General features: G+C 33.7%; 3 protein-coding genes across 3 annotated transcripts; 1 reads left to right on the top strand and 2 right to left on the bottom strand.

The window, feature by feature from the left end:
- Positions 1-151: 151 nt before the first annotated feature.
- Positions 152-1,505, bottom strand: LOC108820094 (putative F-box protein At1g33020). Its single transcript, XM_018593074.2, has one exon. The coding sequence runs from the start codon at positions 1,372-1,374 to the stop codon at positions 271-273; it is 1,104 nt and encodes a 367-aa protein (XP_018448576.1). The 5' UTR covers positions 1,375-1,505; the 3' UTR covers positions 152-270.
- Positions 1,506-13,266: 11,761 nt separating this feature from the next.
- LOC108820092 (putative F-box protein At1g33020) lies at positions 13,267-13,812 on the bottom strand. The gene has a single exon (XM_056995787.1). The coding sequence runs from the start codon at positions 13,810-13,812 to the stop codon at positions 13,267-13,269; it is 546 nt and encodes a 181-aa protein (XP_056851767.1).
- Positions 13,813-17,231: 3,419 nt separating this feature from the next.
- LOC108821710 (uncharacterized) lies at positions 17,232-18,331 on the top strand. Its single transcript, XM_018594701.2, has 3 exons — positions 17,232-17,366; positions 17,518-17,796; positions 17,955-18,331. The coding sequence occupies exons 2-3, from the start codon at positions 17,538-17,540 to the stop codon at positions 18,179-18,181; spliced, it is 486 nt and encodes a 161-aa protein (XP_018450203.1). The 5' UTR covers positions 17,232-17,366; positions 17,518-17,537; the 3' UTR covers positions 18,182-18,331.
- Positions 18,332-19,940: the final 1,609 nt, after the last annotated feature.

Raw genomic sequence — 19,940 nt, forward strand, 5'->3', positions numbered from 1 at the left:
TAGAGAACCGGTCTCTTCTAAATAAAAAAGCTTGTTTCCAAGGTCACTCGGAAATGTATGTGTGAGAATTTATAATTTCAAACGGACGTTTAAAGCAAAACATAAAACCCAAACTTTTAAATATGATTACTAAAACACAAGCAGAGTTCTCAAAATAAGGTGTAAATAAGAATCAGGAAACAAAAAGGTTGAAAAGCCAACAGAGTGATAAAAGCTCACATGAAACCTGTGATTGAGAAGTCACACTCATAGCCAGAACTAGCTAGAATGTTATGTTATAAACTTAGAATTAGCTACATAGTCTACAAATGCATAAACTCTGCAGTCATCCTCAAAAGCTTCACAGTATTCTCCAGGACCTCGGATTTCAACTCTTTGGAAAGTGTTTCTTTCGGGACTGAAGTAGAAAACATAAAACCGTTTGGATGTATACTCCTCCGAAAGAACAATCTCACCTGTACTAGTCATCCCAACAACAACAACTTTCTCACAGATATCGTTCACAGGCAAAGTGTACACATATGTCGACCATTCTTTTCTCTCGACATCTTCTAGAATCCACATGTACAACACAATGGCACCAGAGTCATTATATGTCAAGTCTGTCCCACATAACTTACCCTTATAGTTGATCAGTTTAGTAGCTTCTGGATCACGAAAGCATTCTGCTTCAACAAACTTGAATGTCTCAGACCTAACGTCAAAGCAGATTATCAAGTAACTACCACCTACTACATCTTCTTCACCTATGTAATACAAAACCCCATTGATGCATATAGAATGATCACACAAGGGGTCATGTCTTAACGGACATTTGATCTTTCTCCACTTCATTTTTCCTGTTCCTAATGTCAGAACTCTATGATCATCAGGACCAGTTAGATAAGCCATGAACAATACTTTGAATTGCTTGTCAAGAGGATCAAACCCAAAAAAGCTATTGTGCTTTCTGTACCTCTTCAGTTCAGGTAAAGCCACATACTGTCCTGTGTTTATATTGTATATCTTACGCTTACCATGATCAGCGGAATATATCAAACTAGAGGTAAACCCACCAAATTCTGGCCACATGTCGGGAGAAAACTTCATGTGAAAATCAGCAGTTACCACAAGAGATGAAGACTTTTCATATGGATTCTGAGGAAGAGGCGACGAGAAAAAGAACAACTCCTCGTTGGCTCGTTCGAGTACGAATAATAGACGTAGACGGCTAAGTATAATAGACCGCCATAGCTTCGACACGCAACGAAGCCTTGCTGTTGACTTTTCGGACAATCTTGAGAGTATCTCGTGAATGAGATCGGTCGGCATGTAATCATAATTTTCTCCTCTAATCTTTTTGTCTGAACTTTGGCTTCTTTCTCTTCTAACCATGATCGTTTGAATTATGCGGATTTGACTTTGTGTGTGTGTGTGTGTGTAAGATACCTACGGATATAAATCATTCTCTATAAATATATAGTATAAGTTTAGGGTTAGGGTTTCGGCCTTCAAGATGTGATTCCACGGACCCCTCTCCTTAGTAAATGATTTTAACCTTGGTGACCCATTTTAAAAGAAGGGCCAGACCAGGCTTCATTCACCGTTTATACATATGGAACAACACCGATAAAAAGAAAAACACCGTGCTAATCTCCTTATATACTAATAGAAAAACATTTAAAAAATTGTAACATATAGTTTGTACTAAATAAAAAAATGACATGTTCAGTTATCACGTAAAAGAAATGTTAATTTTACTTACGTGTCGGTTTGAAAATCAATTAAGAATTTTGTTAATTCAAAATTAAATTGCTACAGACTGTAATATTATATAGTATATGCATTATGGACCATTCATTTATTAAACTCGCAAAAATGCACTTTTCCGTCCAGACCACAAAAACGTATTTTTAAAATTAACATCTTTGAAACCAGTTTACTGAGTTTGAACATTATTTCTTACCTACCTACAGGTAGGACAAGGAGACCGTGGGGATGTCACAATCTTGCCAACATTGATCATCAACAATGCTCAATACCGATGTTTGTTTCATTCCTTCTCATTGTTTTGAATATGCTACTGGAATGTTACAGAATCTTAAGTTGTTAATTTGATTCATTGCTCAAGTAAACTTTGAGTGAAATGCGGTATTAAAGGCTATATGTTCAGGCTTCAAGGAAATCGAGAACCGAACCAAGGATCTGCCTAAGTGGATGTTAAAGCAATTCCTCAAGTAACTTGATCTTCTTGTGGTAGTAGAATACTCAAGAAACATGCTTCACACTTTCGAAAAAGATATTGAAACAAACAAATGTCTTGAAGCCAATTGGAGGATGTTGGCACGATAAGAAATCTAATGCAACAGCTTGCAAAGGTACTTGACTAATAACAATAAAACATTAGTTTAATCGGAATATTTAATAAAATTTCTCATAGTATTCATGGGTTTTTCACCTATATTGGATTCTATCAGGACACATTTAGGGGAAGAGTCTGTAAATTCCATGTTGTTAATGGTGTGCAGTATAAAGGAGATGGCTATACTTCATGTGAACGTATATGTTCTTCAACTTACCGTATTTTTAATTACTACAAACATTTTGTGTTCTGGTTTTGAAAAAGGAAGTCATCTTTACTTGAATGTCATTAATAGCTTATGGACCTGCGAGATGTTCGATCAATCAAGGAGGCTGCAGGTCTGAAACAAGAAATGGTGAAAATCTCTCAGCTTGCTTGGTCAGTGGTACTCAATTTGTTTCTTCTTATTTCAGCAGTAATAATGCCATAAAAGAATGAAAATCCCATCTAAATTTATTATTAATTTTTTGAGAAAGAAATCTCATCTAAACTTGACATTGTTTCTAATGATTTTCTCCAAAATTTTGAATTCAGAACTCAGAGACATCCGGATGTCGTTTCCTCCATGTTTCAAAGGGGATGTCTTATATATGAAGGTGAAACCCTATCTTCACTAAAAATTTCAAATTCTCCAATCTATTTTTTTCTTAAACCGCTTCATTTTTTTATACTAGACATTGATGAATGTAAGGAGAAATCCGCTTGTCAATGTGATGGATGCTAGTGTAAGAACAAATGGGGAAGTTTTGAATGCAAATGATCTGGCAATAGTCTCTATATGAAAGACCAAGACACTTGTATTGGTAAATGTCCAAAAAAATAATTAAGCATATCTATAGCTGGTTACGTGTCCTACAAGTATCGTCTCAGGGTATGTTTTCAAAACGTTTGTTTCTCACTTTCTCTTTACCAACGTTCACATGCATTCATCATTATGAGTCTCTCTAACAATAGTTATTTGTTGCGTCAAAACCAATGTGCAGTCTTATATGGATTTAGAGATCATGGCGATTATGTCTCATCCTTGGATAGCCAAATCACAAACGATCCAATGATTGGTGAACCTCAACAGCAACAACTGATACTAACTTCTGCGACCTAAAATTTAATTTCACCTTTTGTTTAATACAGAATTTGTAGTTGTATTAACCTCAGGGAAAGTCTTATAAAGAGCTAAAGAAGATTTATGAATGTGAAATCTAATCTATTATACAAAAAATAGTTAACCTTTAGTTTTCCAGAGTATTTACAAAAGATTGCCACTGGAATAAAACACAGTTGTACGATTTAAATTTGAACCGCTTACTTTTTCTAAACTTGAGACAAAAACGGAGTGAACCTATTTTGTCCATTAACTATATTAATTTACGGAATTCAAATCTATTCCAAAAGAAATATTCTAATTAATATGCCCTATAATTTCCCATAAATCTACCATAATTAAGTAGGAAAAAATGGAACCTCTCCGAGCTTTATGACTTAAAAAGTTGTTAATTTGCTAATGGACTTTTGATTTACTTATTATTAGGTGTTTTCCTGCACCATGTGCAGTAAAAAAATTTTAAAATATATATAAATAGATAAATATAAATTATATTTAAATTTTTTATTAATATTATAAATTTTCTTTTTTCTTATCAATATTTTAATATAAATTTGATTTTAACTGAACATTAAAATTAAGATAAAATCAATTTTATTTATTATGAATTATATTCGCATGTATATATTTAAAATTATAATCTTAGGTAGATTTTTCTATCTATTTATTTTAATTAAATATATTAAATAAATATGTAAAATTTCATAATTGTCAAAAATTAAAATTAAACAATATTTATAAAATATGTAGATATATATAAGAAACTAATGATTTTACGATTTAATTTGATTTTATGATTTAATTTTTATAATTTTTTCTAAAAATATGTATATATTTTGAAATATTTTTAATTTAAATGATATTTCGAAATTTGAAATGCCACAATTGAATATATATATATATTTTAATGATGATTTATGAGTTATTACCATATTTTTAAAAAGTCCAAAAATATAAATCTATAATAAATGTAATATATGAGTTATTACCATATTTAAAAAAGTTTACCAAAAATATAAATTAACATTAAATATAATTGTCCAAGTCATATTAATCTATAAGACATGTCATCAATTTTAGTAGTCATGTCACAATTATTAATCTAGGTGTTTTTCCTACACCATGTGTAGTGATGAATTTTTTAAAAGCTAAATTTTATATTTTAAAATGTAATTTATTAATATTATATATTTTATTGTTTTGACCGATAATTAATATAAATATCATTAATTATATAAAATTAAGAGAAAATATTTTTTTATTTAAATTATATTTAAGAATGTATATGTATATATATAAAGTCAAAATCTTAGATAAGAAAAAATTATTTATTTCATTTGGTTAAATTTATTAAATCAACTTGTACAAAATTACTAAAAATCATATTAAATTGTATAGTTATAAAAATTAAAAACTAAATAATATTTACATAATTTCTAGTTATCAAAAATTAAAACTAAATAAATATTTACATAATTTATAGATATCTAAAACAAACTGATGATATTACGATTTTTTTTTTTTAAATTCAGAAAATTTAAAAAAATTTAGATAATAAAAAATTTGTAATTATAAAAGTAAAATTATATAATAATATTTCGATATTAAAATATCATATTTGAATATATTTATTTTAATGATGATTTATGAGTTATTACCATATTTTACAAAGTTTACCAAAAATATAAATCAATATTAAATGTAATATATGAGTTATTGCCATATTCTAAAAAGATTTCCAAAAATATATATCAACATTAAATGTAATTGTCCATGTCATATTTAACCATATGACATGTCATCAATCTTAATAGCCACGTCACAATTTTTTTTTGTGAAAACGATTGTAGAGAAGACATATGGCAAATCACTTCGCAAATAATGTCTAAGGGATACATGTTTAACACGTGAAGGATCATTTTGTTTATTATGTTTTTAATCCATACATAACCATTATAATATATTGTTTAAATATATATATTGAACCAAAACTGATTTTTTAATATTCTAATGCTTCAAGCCTTCAACTATAAAGTATCGAAATAGTATAAATATATAACATTAGCTTTTAGTTTTAAAAAATATTAAGGTGAAGTTTTCTCATATAGACATAAATCTATCCAACTATATTTTAAACTATAAGATTGTGAAACAATTAAGGTTAGTAGCTTCATATAAAAACACCAAACTTATTTTTGGTCAAAAATTCATATTAATTTTGGTCAAAATAACTATTTATTTTAAAAAATGTAATAATGGTTTTCCAAGACAAAATATTATAGGACAATTCTCTTAAATAGCTCTTTTTAAGTTTTTGGTTTATGTCACAAAATAGCGCTCAAAAAAATAAATAACAAAAATAACCTCCTTTTTTTTTGAAAATTTTAATTTTTAATTTTATTTTTTTTTTGATATTTGAAATCCCACCCCCGAACCCACCCCTTAACTCTAAATCCTAAGTCTTGGATTAGTTAACCCAAAAGTTATAAATACATATTTACTCTTAAATAAAATCTCTTTTGGTCATTTTCCTCTTTGGAAAGCTATTTTTGTGACAAAACTTAAAAAGTGCAATCTAAAGAAATTTCTCAATATTTATATATACTATTCAGGCATACACGATATGGATCGAATAAAAATAAATTATATAATATATCACTTGGATCAATCTATCAAAATGTAATACTTGAAATATAAGGTTATAAAGATTTATGTTTTTAAGTGTTGTATGTTCCTCATTTATTTCCAGTATAAATTAAACTAAGAGACATTTAAATTTGAAAAAGATAAGAAAACATTTGCTATATAAATATATTTTTAGAAAAAATAAATGTATTAGTATACACAAGCTTATTAAACGGTTAAGTATTTAAACAGATACAATATAAAAATTGTCTGTGTCAATAAAAATCATCAAATTTATTTAGATATCATTTTTGATTAGTTTAGCATCAAACCAAGATATAAACAACCAACAAATTTAGAAATATTTATAATCTATCTATAAGTTATAACTAAATCACAATATTATCTATTACAAATAAAATATCACCCGTGCGGGCGCACGGATCAGAATCTTGTCAAGATTAAATTTCGAAATTCGAAATTCTTAGGTTATTTGTTTCAACCTCCATACATATACATAATGCTAGTTAAAACTAATTACAACTCAATTAATGTAGATAAAACATTAGTTTGTGCCTCCCAAGCAATACAAGTAGGACATGAACATGATAACAAGAAATAAACAAATAGCTAGGTCAACAGAATGATAAAGGTCACACGAAGTTGGATCGGCTTCGAAGATCATATATTAGCCAGCAACAAAAACAAGCACCTTCTTCAAATATATATGAAGCAGATTCATCACTTTTTAAGTGGGTTTGGCCTACTTCTGATGATATTTAGGTGTGACGCTGACTTGAATGGGTTTGCATCGTTAATATATCCAGATCCCCTACAAGTCTACAAAGACTTCAACGCCATTGAAGTTCTCCAAACTCTGGATTTCAACACGTTGGAGAGTGTTCCTTTCGAGGTTGAAGTAGAAACATAAAACCGTTTATATGTTTTTCCGAGAAAACAATTTCATCTGTAGCAGTCATTTCGACAATGAGATTATTACAGGACGCAATAGGTGATTTCTTTCCCAAAACGTATACATATTTCAACCTGTTAAAACTAATGGGCCTCAATTACTAGTCTTGGCCTAATTCCAATTCCAAATCCTGCAACAAGAAACAAAGTCGGTTAGTGATTATACGAAGTTGTATAATGCAAAAAGGAAAACTTCTTCTTTTCTTATGAAGTTAGGAAAAGTCTGGTAGTATAAATAGGGACCTAAGCCATTGTTAGTCATCACGGTTTTAAGCAATAGAGAGAGATAAAAGTCAAGAGTTAGAGTCTTTTGTCTTAGAGATCTAAGTTTTCTATTGTAACACAAATTGTTTCCAGATTCAATAAAAAGAATACGTTTTGGTTAAGTTCTCATTCAAAGTTCTTAAAGCACAAGGTCAAGGTTAAAGCCTTACAAGTGGTATCAGAGCATTCAGGTTTGAGTGCAAGGGTGCTTTAACAAGAATGGCTAAACCAAAGATCGAGAGGATCGACATAGATCGGTTCGATGGAACAGGAGATTTTCTACTATGGAAGGTTCGGATGATGGCTCACTTTGGTGTCCTAGGGCTAAAGGATATCCTAACAGATGAGACGCTTCTAATGGATTCACCAGTCAACAAGGTAGAAGGAGGTGATACCTTAAAGGACACGGAGAAGAAATAAGCGGAAGAGGTCCCGACCATTGATCCCGTTAAGCTCGGGAAATCAGAGAAAGCAAAAGATCTCATTGTTATAAACGTAGGAAACCTAGTCCTAAGGAAGATCAGCCACTGTGAAACTGCTGCTGCGATGTGGTCAGCCCTCAACAAGCTGTACACAGAGACGTCCTTGCCGAATCGTATTTACCTGCAACACAAATTTTACACTTTCAAGATGAACGATTCAAAGACTATTGACGCAAACGTGGATGACTTCCTAAAGCTAGTAGCAGATTTAAATAACTTGAGCGTAGAGGTTGATGAAGAAGTTCAAGCTATACTACTACTAAACTCTATGCCTCAGCGATATGATCAACTTAAGGAGACCCTTAAGTACGGACGAGACACACTCAAGATCAACGAAGTAACCGGGGCTGCGCGATCTAAGGAGAGAGAGTTATTAGAAAGTGGTAAACTCTCTAAGTCTCAAGATGAGGGATTGTATGTTGAGGATAGAGGAAGGACTTCAAACCGATCAAATAAAGGAGGAAACAAGTATGGGAAAGGAAGATCTCAAAGCAGGCACGGGAGATCTAAGTCCCGACCGAAGTATGACAAGAACAACAAGGGTTGTTTCATCTGCGGTAAAGAGGGACATTGGAAGAGAGAATGTCCAGACAGGAGGTCCAATAAATCCGCTAACGTTGCAGAAGAGCCAAAACAACCATTAGTGCTAACGGTTAGTACTGAGGATTCCAAAGAGGAATGGGTAATGGATTCCGGATGTTCTTTTCATATCACACCAAACAAAGATGTGCTGTTTGACCTAAAAGAATTCGAAGGAGGGAGAGTTCTAATGGCTAACAACACCCACTGTGATGTAAAAGGAATTGGCAAGATCAGGATCGTAAGACCCGATGGAACCGTGGTGGTTCTCAAAGACGTGAGGTACATGCCGACGATGAGCCGGAATTTGATATCTTACGGGATGCTCGAGCGATCAGGATGCCAATATGAAGGGAAAGACTTTATGATCAGTAACTACAAGGATGGGAAAGAGGTTATCTCAGGAAAGTTCAAAGAAGGTCTTTACTATCTACAAGGAACAGTGGCGAAAGGAGAAGCTAATGTATCAAGGGCAGAGATAGACAAAACAACGATATGGCATTCAAGGCTGTGTCATATGAGTTTAAAGAATCTGAACGTGCTGGTCGATAGAGGATATGTACCGAAGAAGGAGGTGGATAAACTTGAGTTTTGTGAGACTTGCGTCCTAGGAAAATCTCATAAACTAAGCTTTCCAGCTGGGAAACATACCACTAAGGGGATTCTCGAGTACATACATTCAGATTTATGGGGAGCTCCGTCAACTCCAGAAAGTCTAGCCGGTTGCAAATACTATATTAGCTTCATTGATGATTATTCACGCAAGGTTTGGATCTACTTTCTTAAGTCGAAAGACGAAGCATTCAGCAAATTCGTAGAATGGAAGGAAGCAGTAGAAAATCAAACGAAGTTGAAGATTAAGTGCTTAAGAACGGATAATGGCCTTGAGTTTTGCAATCAGAAGTTTGATAAACTATGCAAAGACTCAGGAATCAAGAGGCACAAGACTTGTCCCTATACTCCACAACAAAACGGGGTTGCGGAATGGATGAACAGAACAATCATGGACAAAGTTCGATGCATGCTCGTGGAGACAGGATTAGGGCAAGAGTTTTGGGCCGAAGCTGCTTCAACGGCCACGTACGTGATCAACCGATCTCCAAACTCAGCGATTGATTATGAGTTACCCGAAGAACGATGGACAGGTTCTAAGTGCGATCTAAGCAACATTAGAAGGTTCGGGTGCTCTGCGTTCGTTCATAAGGTACAAGATAAAACAAGTCCAAGGGCTTTAAAAGGTGTATTTGTGGGATATCCGTTCGGAACTAAAGGCTACCGTGTGTGGATGCCAGAAACTGGTAAGTGCGACACCAGTAGGAACGTGGTATTTAACGAAGAAGAGTTATACAAGCACACAGAACGTGCCAAGAAAGACACGGAAGTTGCGAGCATGGAGAATAAAAGAAAAGAAAACCGAACGAGAAGAGTGACGTTCAAAGAAGATTTGATAGAAGGCCCGACTCCATCAAACGTTGACGACGAGGAGCAAACTGCTCAAGGTGGAGAATCTATTTTAAAGGAAACGTCTAATAGCTTAGAAAAAGCCGTGTCTAGTGAAGAAGATGAAAACGTTTCAGAAACAGAGACGAGTAGTGATGGTTACATGCTAGCAAGAGATCGAGTTCGAAGGCAAATAAAACCACCGTCAAGATTCGAAGACGAAGATTTCGTAGCTTACGCACTAGCAGCAACAGATGAGATAGAAATAGAAGAGCCTAAGACTTTCGCTGAAGCTATGAAAGGCAAGAACCGAAAGAAGTGGAAGAATGGAGCTTGATTGAGAAACCTGAGAATGCAAAAGTTATAGGATGCAAGTGGATTTGCAAGTTAAAACCAGGGATACCCGGAGTAGAAGAGCCAAGATATAAGATGAGATTGGTGGCTCAAGGTTTCTCACAACAGGAAGGAATTGATTACAACGAAGTGTTCTCTCCGGTGGTGAAACACGTATCAATTCGCATCATGCTCTCATTTGTGGTTAACAATGATTATGAACTCGAGCAGATGGACGTAAAGACGGCTTTCTTACATGGTGATTTAGAAGAAAGGATTCTGATGAAGCAACCAGAGGGATATATTAAGAAGGGGGATGAAAACAAAGTGTGCTTACTTAAGAAATCCCTATATGGGCTAAAACAATCTCCAAGGCGATGGAACCATAGGTTTGATTGTTTTATGAAGACTCAACAGTTTATACGAAGCAAGGAGGATCCGTGCGTCTACATGAAGAATGTCAACACGGCACAAGCGGCATCCTTACTCCTATACGTTGATGACATGCTCATAGCTTCTGGAGATAAGCAAGAAATCAGTAACATAAAAGAGAGTTTGAGCAAGGAATTCGAGATGAAAGACATGGGAAAGGCATCGAGAATATTAGGAATGGATATCATAAGAGATAGAGAGAAGGGAATCCTAATATTGTCGCAGGAAGGTTATCTACGGAAAGTAGTAGAAACATTTGGAATGACAGATGCAAAGCCCGTAATTACACCAACTTCATCTCAGTTCAAACTAAGGAAACTAAGGCCAGAGCAGAAGGAAGAAGAAAGAAAACTCATGGAAGATATTCCATATTCAAGTGTCGTGGGGAGTATTATGTATGCAATGGTCGGTTCTCGACCTGACCTGGGTTTTGCAGTGGGATTAATAAGCAGATATATGTCTGAACCGGGAAGAGAGCATTGGGAAGCTGCTAAGTGGGTTTTAAGATACCTAACGGGAGCTACAGGAAGGTGCCTAACGTTTACTAAAGGTTCAAAGTTTAGTATCGAGGGGTTTTGTGATTCTGATTACGCAACAGACCTGGACAGAAGAAGGTCTGTTACAGGGTACGTGTTTCAAGTTTGGGGAAATACGGTAAGCTGGAGATCAGGGTTACAAGACATGGTAGCTCTATCAACAACCGAAGCCGAGTACATGGCTCTAACCGCGGCTGCGAAAGAAGCTTTATGGCTAAGAAGACTATGCAAGGAACTCGGTTTTGATCAAGAGAGTGTCAAGATAAATTGCGATTCACAAAGTGCTATAGCCCTAGCAAAGAATCATGTTCATCACGAGCGAACTAAGCATGTTGACACTAAGTATCATTTCATCAGAGATGTAGTCGAAGATGGCAGTGTTACTCTATCTAAAATCCATACTAGCAAGAACCCAGCAGATTTCTTAACTAAGGTCTTACCAGGGCAAAAGTTTGATCTCTGTTGTGAACTCCTCAAGATAGCCTAAGAGAACGGCACGGCAGGTAACTTCGTTATCGATTCACCTCGCACAAGAAGAAGTAATAAGGCTAGAGCAAACAAGTTACTTCTTATCGATAACAAAGAAGCTCAATGGTTACAAGGAAGTTACCTGCTAGGAAGATGCGAGGCAAGGAGTTCTAAGACAAGGAGGTCTCAGCTCAAGGTGGAGTAAGCTGAGATAAATCAAAACAGGAAACAAGATGACTAAAGACAGGTTAGGGAACGTCTTAAACTGCTAAAGTAAAAGCTGAAGGAAGACGAGTACCTCAAATGGTAACAAGGAGGCTCAATGGATCATCGGATAAGATTAACGACACATGGAATGTCTTAAACAGCTAAGTACAAAGCTAAAGGGAGACATGAGTTGTTGTCGCAGCGGAGGAGGCGCACACGGTTTCGCCGGATAAGCTGAGAAAGGATCAGAACATTGAGAAGTTATAAATGAGTTTTCACTATCTAAACAGGTTAACGACAGGAGAATCAAGAGGACTACAACTAAAATTGAAGAATCAAAGAGAGCTTACCGAAAAAAAAAAACATTGGGACGTCAAATGTTCGGTGAAGTCGTCTCTTGTCTCGAACGGTATGAAGAGAAAAATTTCTCTCACGGGGAAAGAGGAGTCGCGATCTTCTTTTCAAATACAAAACAGGTTCGGAGGGAGAGACGGAGTCGAAGAAACGGCGGCAAAAGGATTCAAGGAGGAGTTGAGTCGTGTGTCTTCTAAGGGCAATACGAAAGGGAGGATCGAAGAACCTTGACGAAGGATCGGTTCGATTGAAGTCCAACATCGTGTGGGATCACCGCAAAAGTCGTCGACCATGGAAGAAGAAAAGCTCAAGACGTCTTCGATATAATCGAAGAAGAAGGGAAGGTGGACTGGAGTAATTAAAGGCCCAAGGTGGAGTTTGTTAGAACTAATGGGCCTCAATTACTAGTCTTGGCCCAATTCCAATTCCTGCAACAAGAAACAAAGTCGGTTAGTGATTATAAGAAGTTGTATAATGCAAAAAGGAAAACTTCTTCTTTTCTTATGAAGTTAGGAAAAGTCTGGTAGTATAAATAGGGACCTAAGCCATTGTTAGTCATCACGGTTTTAAGCAATAGAGAGAGATAAAAGTCAAGAGTTAGAGTCTTTTGTCTTAGAGGTCTAAGCTTTCTATTGTAACACAAGTTGTTTCCAGATTCAATAAAAGGAATACGTTTTGGTTAAGTTCTCATTCAAAGTTCTTAAAGCACAAGGTCAAGGTTAAAACCTTACATCCTGTTTCTTGATGATCCAACAAATTTGCAGCTCATCGTAAGCATGGAGTAAACATTTTAAATCTCTCTCTTTCTCTCCTTATCTTTCAAAAGAACAGAGAGTGACACTAAATACACATTACCTTTAAATTAAAATAATTTATTAATATTTTTGAGTTTTGTTGGTTTAGTTAACACATTTTTTTCCAAGGTCACTCAGAAATGTGTGTGTGAGAATATATATAATTTCAAACGGATGGTCAAAGCAAAACATCAAACCCAAACCTTTAAACTTTATCATTACTAAACCACAAGCAGAGTTCTCAAAGAAGGTGTAAATAAGAAACAAAAAATAAAAGCCAACAGAGTGATAAAAGCTCACATGAAACCTGTGATTGAGAAGTCACACTTAGACAGAACTAGCTAGACTGTTTTGTTATAAACTTAGAATCAACTACATAGTCTACAAATGCATAAACTCTGCAGTCATCGTCAAAAGCTTCACAGTATTCTCCAGGACCTCGGATTTCAACTCTTTGGAAAGTGTTTCTTTCGGGACTGAAGTAGAAAACATAAAACCGTTTGGATGTATACTCCTCCGAAAGAACAATCTCACCTGTACTAGTCATCCCAACAACAACAACATTCTCGCAGATATCGTTCACAGGCAAAGTGTAAACATATGTCGACCATTCTTCTCTCTCGACATCCTCTAGAATCCACAGGTACAACACAATGGCACTAGCCCGATTATATTTGAAGTCTACCCCACCTAATTTACCTTTACAGTTGATCAGTTTAGTAGCTTCTGGATCACGAAAGCATTCTGCTTCAACAAACTTGAATGTCTCAGACCTAACGTCAAAGCAGATTATCAAGTAACTACCACCTACTACATCTTCTTTACCTATGTAATACAAAACCCCGTTGATGCATATCCAATGATCACACAAGGTAACGGACATTCGATCTTTCTCCACTTCTTTTTTCCTGTTCTTAACGTCACAATTCTATGATCGTCAGGACCACCTATATAAGACATGAACAATACTTTGAACTGGTTGTCAAGTGGATCAAACCCTAGAAAGCTATTTGACACGCAACGAGACCTTCCTAATGACTTTCCAGACAATCTTGAGAGTATCTCGGGAATGAGATCTGTCGGGATGGAATACTGTTCGCCTCTAATCATGATCAACATTCTGCGGATCTGACTGAGAGAGAGAAGAGAGGAGGACGTATGAATATAAAATAATAGTCCTACAAATATCTATCCTATTAAAAATAAAGTACAAATGAGAAATAATCCTTATTTTATCTGATTATTTACGATTGATTGCCACTGATGTTAATAATACACAATCACTAAATAATTACTAAACCTTTCAAGTCATATTCCAACACGTATCAAGAAGCCCAATAACATTTTATTTGCCCAAATGTCGTTACTTTGGGGTTGATTGGCAGAGCATTAGCATTAGCATTATGCTCCTTATTATCCAATCAACATTGATCACAAAAGCATTTAGAAAAGCATTTATAAGATGCTAATGCTCTCCAAATGCTCTTTGCTCAATGCTCTTATATGAAGCTTTTGAAAGAGCATTTGCATTTTGAATTTATATATATTCAAAAATATTTTATATGTAATTAAATTATGTGTGTTTAATAATATAAAAAATATGCTTATAATCAAAAATAAATTTATATTTAAAAAACTAAAATTTGTGATTAATTATTTTATTTTTTTTAAATAGCAATATTTCACATTTAAAATACAATAAAATTTATATAATTACACATATCATTCATTATTTTGAATAAAATACATAAAATAATATATATTTATATATTATAAAATAAACACATTTATATTATTTATAAATAAATAAATTATATGTCATAGATTATTTTTATGATAATATTATATATGGATCATTTATTTCTCAACCAATAAATAAATAATGATAATTTTTATATAAAATACTTTTTAAAATTTATTTATTTTATTTAATATTATCAAAATTATTTTTTTCCAAAAATAAATTTTATTTTTAAATAGTTTTTTTATTTTTTAAATAATACTATTTCACATTTAAAAATTAATTTAATTTATAAAATTAAATAAGATTCATTATTTTAATAACAAATATATTATTAATATATATTATAATTTAATATATATTATTTTAAAATAAATATATTATATACTAACTTTTATGATAATTTTAAATTTGTATAATGCTACTGCTCTACCAATCACTTTATTAAAAATTTTAGTGAGAGCATACAGCTTTTGCAGCATACTGCTTCTACAGCATTCTGCTACTGCTTCTTCATCTCTTGTACCAATCGAGGCCTTTGTATATCTATAACCATCAAACCGAACTAGTACTCGTAGTTCACATAATGAAATACTAATGTCAGCATGTAATTGTTTAAAACGAATTTGTACAAAGATTTTGTCTAATCTTTTTTTTTTTTAACAGGGATGTTCCGCAACCCGTAGACCCTTAGACACTTCTGTAGCTTTCCGCAATTCATAGGTCCGTAGTCACTTCCGTAGCTTTCCGCAATCCTTAGGCCTGTAGTCACCCTTGGCCCGGAACCAGCCATCACTAATACCCATTATCCAAGGACCCAGCACCAACGCCGCGCTTAAATTTAAACTTGGGGAGGACGTAAAGCATTCCGTAGCCACAGAGGATATTCGAACCCGGTCCTTATCGGCATTGGAACTGCCTCAAAACCACTATCCCACCACCCCATGGTTGATTTTGTCTAATCCATTACCACATTCACATTCGAATAGCCTTACAACCAAAACAAATAATAACTATAATATTGTAGTGTGTTAAAAAAGAATAATATTGTAACTCTAAATAACATAACTAATCCGGATTATATGTTTTACATGAAATGAATACAATTTAAAACCAAGCAGGTTTGACTAATATTTTAATTATAGATCAATATGATTCGATATTTAGTTTACATTTTTCTTTCAAACATAAAATCGATATGTTCAAAGATTTTATGCCAAATTTTCTGCACCTATTTAAAATAATATATCAAATAAATCAGATAATATCAATTCAAAAACTCTTAAGAGATCAACTAACTTATTCCTAAAATTTTAACAATCTTAATAACCTGACATAACAAGCCCCTACATTAAAGGTATCACATTTATAAAAAATATCAATATATTTGATAATCACGGAATAATATGATCGATTGATTACAATATCTTTACTATATTCCAAAATTTAAATATTTTTCAGTACGTGATCAAAATTTTTAACTATAATAATTTTTTTATAAATATTATTAACATTAAGTATAGGGAAATGATCTCAAATAACCATTTTTAAGTTATGTCACAAAATAGTCCTAAAAATAAAATGACCAAAATAGTCTTTTTATTCTGAAATTTAATATTTTTTTATTTTAGTTTGAAACTTCATCTCCAAAACCACACCCCTTAATTCTAAACTCTAAGTCTAGATTTTATTAACCCTAAAAATACATGTACATATTTACCCTTAAATAAAACCTATTTTAGTTATTTTTCTTCTTGAGAACTTTTTTTGTGAAAATAAACTAAAAAGTTATCTAAGAAAATTAATTATCTCAATTAGCCATTCTTAAGTTTTTGTCACAAAATTAGTAGTAAAAAAATTAAAATAACCAAAATAATCTCTTTTTTACCCTACATAAAAAAGATTATTTTGGGTGTGCTTAACTAATAACATTTTAATATGCTATTGACCAGAACAAATGACACCCGCACGGGTGTACTTAACTAATAATTATCTATCTATATAAATAAAACATGACCATATTTTAAAATTTTAAAAATTGAATTCCTCATATATACATATAATCTGTCTAACTATATTTGATCTATAAGTTAATATTTAACATAAACTTATCCATTTGTAAAAATATAAACAAAATATTTTAATCCATGCAAAATGAATGGAAATATATATCAAATATTTGTTCTTATTTATTATATGATTAACAAACAAATACAAACAAACTCTACGATTAATAGACATTTGTTTCCACAATTCAGATATAAATAATTAATGTAATACAAGAAAAGAATTTTTTTATATCACCATAGAATATATTACTAAAAACATCACAATTATATCAGTACTTATAAAAAAAATATTGCAAACCGAAAAAGAACACCCGCACGGACGTGCGGGTGACGACCTAGTATATGTTTAAAGTTAGGGTTTCGGCCTTGGAAGACATCGAGATGTTGATGTCACAAGCCCCTCACCTTAATAAATGGCTCTAATTAATCTAGGCGGCCCATTTTTAAAAAAAGCCAGGCCAGGCTTCACACATAGTCACCGATTATACATATGGGACAACACTAGTAAAAAGAAAAACATGTGCCCGTGCTAATACTTACGATTATTTCTCTCACAAAAACCCAAGACACGGAAAAAAAAGGAACCTAAATTCTTTTAAACCCTATCTCTCCTCAGTCCTCAATACGGTGAGATATCTTCTCGTTCCTGTTATCTCTCCTTGTGTCTCATTACTGTTACATGAGGGATTTAATTCGCGATCCCTGCTTATCTTAGGTTTAATGGGTTATGTTCTTTTTTGAAGTTTTTCACGTGTTTGATTTTTTTTTTTATGTTTAGTCTTTAATAGTACAAAAGAGATGGTGAACAACAAGTTGGCCGAGGCTAAATTTGAGGAGGCTGCAACGTGGGTTTGTTGGGACATCCAGAACATGCCAATTCCCAAGGGTTGTAAAGCTGAGGAGATCTCTCAGAAGATAAGCTCGGCCCTGAGTGAGTTGAACTACCGTGGTCCAATCTCCATCTCTGCATATGGAAACATGAATCACATCCATCCTTCCGTGAAGCAAGCTCTATCTTCCACAGGAATTGTTCTTAAGCATGCCTCTCTCAACTCCAGTTAATCTTCTTAATTATCCTTTATCTCTGAAATTATAAGTATAGGAAAAAGTATATTTTCAGGTTCTTATTACGTCTCTGTTTTTTTCTTGCAAAGAATTCAATATGGTAGTAACCATATTAGCTATTATCTCACGTCTTTGTATGTCATGAAACAGGAGGCTTCAGCTCATATATTTCGGACAAATTATTTGGTTGTACTAGAAATTATCGACCTCCAGCTAATTTAATGCTCATCACTCGCTACGACGAAGCTCGCTCTATAATTCTTGGCTATTGGAAAAAGTCTGGATACAATGTTCTTCTAGCACATCCTTCAAATACTTCAGACTCATTCGTGGCTTCTGCAAACACCACATGGGTGTGGAAAAGCTTAGTGCAATAGATCATCCTCTTTCTTCTCTTCTCTATACTTGTGGTATTTTCTCACAACAGCTTGAGACAGGACCAAACAACTCGATATTTGTGTTGATTTTATTTTCCATGAACTTTTAAATTGTTCCTCTATCGTTGCTTTTTTCCAATATAATATATTAGCTTTGCTTCTTTGATTATCCTTCGGTGAAAGTCCTCTCACATGTCTCTCATAAACCGCTTTCACATGATCCCAAATGTTTGTTCTTCAGTTTTCGTCCATATTGTTCATTAAATCTTCTAAAATGTAGTTTTCAAATAATGTGTGGTTGAGAAGAACTAAATAACAAAAGTTCAGTCAGAAAAAGATAAACAAAATAAATAATGTATACTAACGAACCAGAATGTACACCGCGGTGAATGTGTTCCACTATACATACATGCATCTTCTAGTATCAATGAATGTCCAGTAAATAAGTTTGAACTTTTTCTTTAGTCAGAAATCATATAAATTAGTTTCAAATCCTTGTTATATCGGTCGAGATTCTAATGTCAGTATAAGTCGTATTACTATTTAACCCATTAATAGATCTCAGTAGTTCGATAGATCTCAGTAGTTCAATATATGTATACTGTTTGTTTGAGATTAGTTTCACCACCACGTTTATGTGATTACTGACATACGCCACCAAGTATTGTATGGTATTTCTTCTCCAAAATTATCACCACAAAAAGTATTTGTATGAAGCAATTTTTGAAATCTCTTTGTTTTCACTCACTTAATAAGCCAGTCACAGGGATTTTTTTCTGATTAATCTAGAAGTATCTCGAACCTATGTAAGGGTCCAAACTAATTCATAAGAGAATGTGCAGTTTATAGATATACTTTCTCTCATAGTATTCAAATGAGTCCTAAGCATTGTACCCATATCTGTGTGGTCACATGCAGGAACGGATTCAGGGAGGGCCAGGGTGTGGCACGTGCCCCACCCTTTTTTTTTGCTTAAGATTTTTGTTCAAATTTATTTATATAGCCTTATATTTAGTGTTATTGCATCATGTGCTTCATGTTTATTGTTGTGAACAACCGTCGTTTAGGTTAGAAGAAGAATAGAGAAGAAAACGTATTGAGGCAAATACCCGTTTAGGGTTTCTTATTAATGGTGTGATAATAATTTACAAACCCTTAGACCCATATTTATACAGCCTCAAAAAACCCGATTCCCTTTTCCCAATAGAAATAGTAACTTTCCTAAACCGAAAAAGCATATCGTACCGCGGGGGCCTGCGGCCCCGCACCCCCAGATGTGCTGGGCATTTTACTGGTACACACAGAGATTTAAGACACACAGATGCAACAAACACCACCTTGACGAAAAATCTCTACAAAACTCCTTATCCCGTCTATCTTCTGGGGGGAACCTCCATTGCTTCTTAGCATTGGCAAACACGGAGCAGATTCAAGCAATGCTTGAACTTCTCCGTTGTAACAGGCTTGGTCAACATGTCAGCTGGATTCTCCGACGTATGCACCTTCTCCAATAAGACTTCTCCAGAAGCTGCTAACTCCCTTATCTTGTGAAACCTTATACGTATGTGTTTCGTCCTTCCATGATACACTTGATTCTTAGCCAAGCATAACGCGCTTTGACTATCACAGTGTAGCTGAACATCTTCTTGATCAACACCCAACTCGGATACAAGTCCTTGTACCCATACTGCTTCCTTAGCTGCTTCTCCAACTGCCATGTATTCAGCTTCAGTGGTTGACATCGCTACAATACCTTGTT

The sequence above is a fragment of the Raphanus sativus genome, unplaced genomic scaffold (assembly GCF_000801105.2).
Source record: "Raphanus sativus cultivar WK10039 unplaced genomic scaffold, ASM80110v3 Scaffold0048, whole genome shotgun sequence".
Classification (NCBI taxonomy): domain Eukaryota; kingdom Viridiplantae; phylum Streptophyta; class Magnoliopsida; order Brassicales; family Brassicaceae; genus Raphanus; species Raphanus sativus.

Coding starts and splice junctions, on each gene's coding strand:
- LOC108820092 (XM_056995787.1), bottom strand. CDS start 13,812: ATGTCCGTTACCTTGTGTGATCATTGGATATGCATCAACGGGGTTTTG.
- LOC108821710 (XM_018594701.2), top strand. CDS start 17,538: ATGGTGAACAACAAGTTGGCCGAGGCTAAATTTGAGGAGGCTGCAACG. Junction 17,797..17,954: donor GCATGCCTCTCTCAACTCCA/GTTAATCTTCTT, acceptor GTCATGAAACAG/GAGGCTTCAGCTCATATATT.
- LOC108820094 (XM_018593074.2), bottom strand. CDS start 1,374: ATGGTTAGAAGAGAAAGAAGCCAAAGTTCAGACAAAAAGATTAGAGGA.